The sequence below is a fragment of the Plasmodium reichenowi genome (assembly GCF_001601855.1).
Source record: "Plasmodium reichenowi strain SY57 chromosome Unknown, whole genome shotgun sequence".
Lineage (NCBI taxonomy): Eukaryota > Apicomplexa > Aconoidasida > Haemosporida > Plasmodiidae > Plasmodium > Plasmodium reichenowi.
The window spans coordinates 1-1,644 of NW_017962153.1; the positions used below are offsets into that span (position 1 = coordinate 1).

General features: G+C 20.9%; 1 protein-coding gene across 1 annotated transcript; it reads right to left on the reverse strand.

Moving 5' to 3' along the window:
- Nucleotides 1-291: 291 nt before the first annotated feature.
- Nucleotides 292-1,416, reverse strand: PRSY57_0000300 (lysophospholipase, putative; the record flags this gene model as incomplete). The annotated part of the gene is made up of 1 exon (XM_012905324.2): nucleotides 292-1,416. One exon carries the CDS (start codon nucleotides 1,414-1,416, stop codon nucleotides 292-294), a length of 1,125 nt encoding a protein of 374 aa, XP_012760778.2.
- Nucleotides 1,417-1,644: the final 228 nt, after the last annotated feature.

The window sequence follows — 1,644 nt, forward strand, 5'->3', positions numbered from 1 at the left end:
AATTTATATAAGGTATAAAAGAATTAATATATCATTTATAATATCTAACTGATGTTCTCAATATGATATTTATACACATAATTAAAAATAATAATAAACAAAATAAATTAAAACATAATATATTAATTATAACATTATATGAACTTTATATAGCTATATATAAATAAGCTATAATCAATAATATATACTGTGTAAAAGCTAAAAGAAAAATAACATAATATATATATATATATATATATATATGTTTATTTATTTATTTATTTATTTATTTACTTGTTTACAATTTTATATTCACATCAGGGTAATTTCCTCTTTTACATTATTATGTTCATCTTTTTTATAAATTTTAGAAATCCAATCAAGAATTTTTTTTAGAATTTTTTCATTTCCTGGTTCCATAATTACAAGATGTTCGTTATTTTCTAGGGTCACTAATTCTTTATTATCACTGACTAATTTGTTATAAAACATTTCTAAACCTTCATAATAACAATGACTATCATTTCTTGCATGGATAAACAGTATAGGTATATTTCTAGGAATATCATCCATATGTTTATGTAAAGTATCTAAAGATTTAACAATTTCATATGCAAATTTATTTGTTTTATTACCTCTAAATGTACCACTATCCAATGATATAATATCATTAACATATGGAAATTTCTTAAAATCAGCACTTCCTATTTTTTGTCTATATGTTGGAAATAAGGTAGCCAGCAGCCGTGCTCCCGGTAAATAAAAGTATCGATATTTAAAAGAATCTGTATACCCTAATAATTTTACTGAAACCATGGCAGAAATACATATAGCTCCTTTAATATTATATTTTGAAATAAGATCTTTTGATTTTCCTAATATTTCTAAAGTTCTTAAAACGATATTTCCTCCCATAGAATAACCCATTAAATACATAGGAATTTTTTTTTCCATACTTTCCATTTTATTATTATTGTATAAATTATCTTTATTATCATTTTCAAACATAATCGAATGATATACTTTTTTAATATGATCTATAACATCATGAGAAAAATCATCAAAATCATTTATATGAAGTCTTAAATTATCAATCCCATCAGATTCTCCATGACCTTGTAAATCTATTCCGTATACAGAATAACCATTCTTATTAAATTCTTCAATCCAACTATTTTTATAAATATAAAAATTATCACTATCAATTAATGTAGCATGCATATTATCTACTATATTTACGCTATGTCTCAAAAAACCGAAACGTAAACATGAACCTAAACCATGTACTAATATTATAATAGCAATCGCCTCTTTAACTATCCATGAATAATTCTTTATAGATAATCCACATTTATTATAAAATGTATCAACTCCAGATACTACCTCGCCATATTCATTATAATTACTACCTTTGGGTATCAAATTAGTTTTATCCATTGTAAAAATTAATACATATATATATATATATATATATATATATATATATATACATTTATTTTTTTATAAACAAAATATAAAAAAATTTAAATAATCATATAATTATTATATAAAATATTACGCGCAAAAATAAAATAAAACAAAAATAAAACAAAAATAAAACAAAAATAATAATAAATAAAAACCAAGAAAAAATACAAGAAAATTACTAATTGCAATGTATAATAT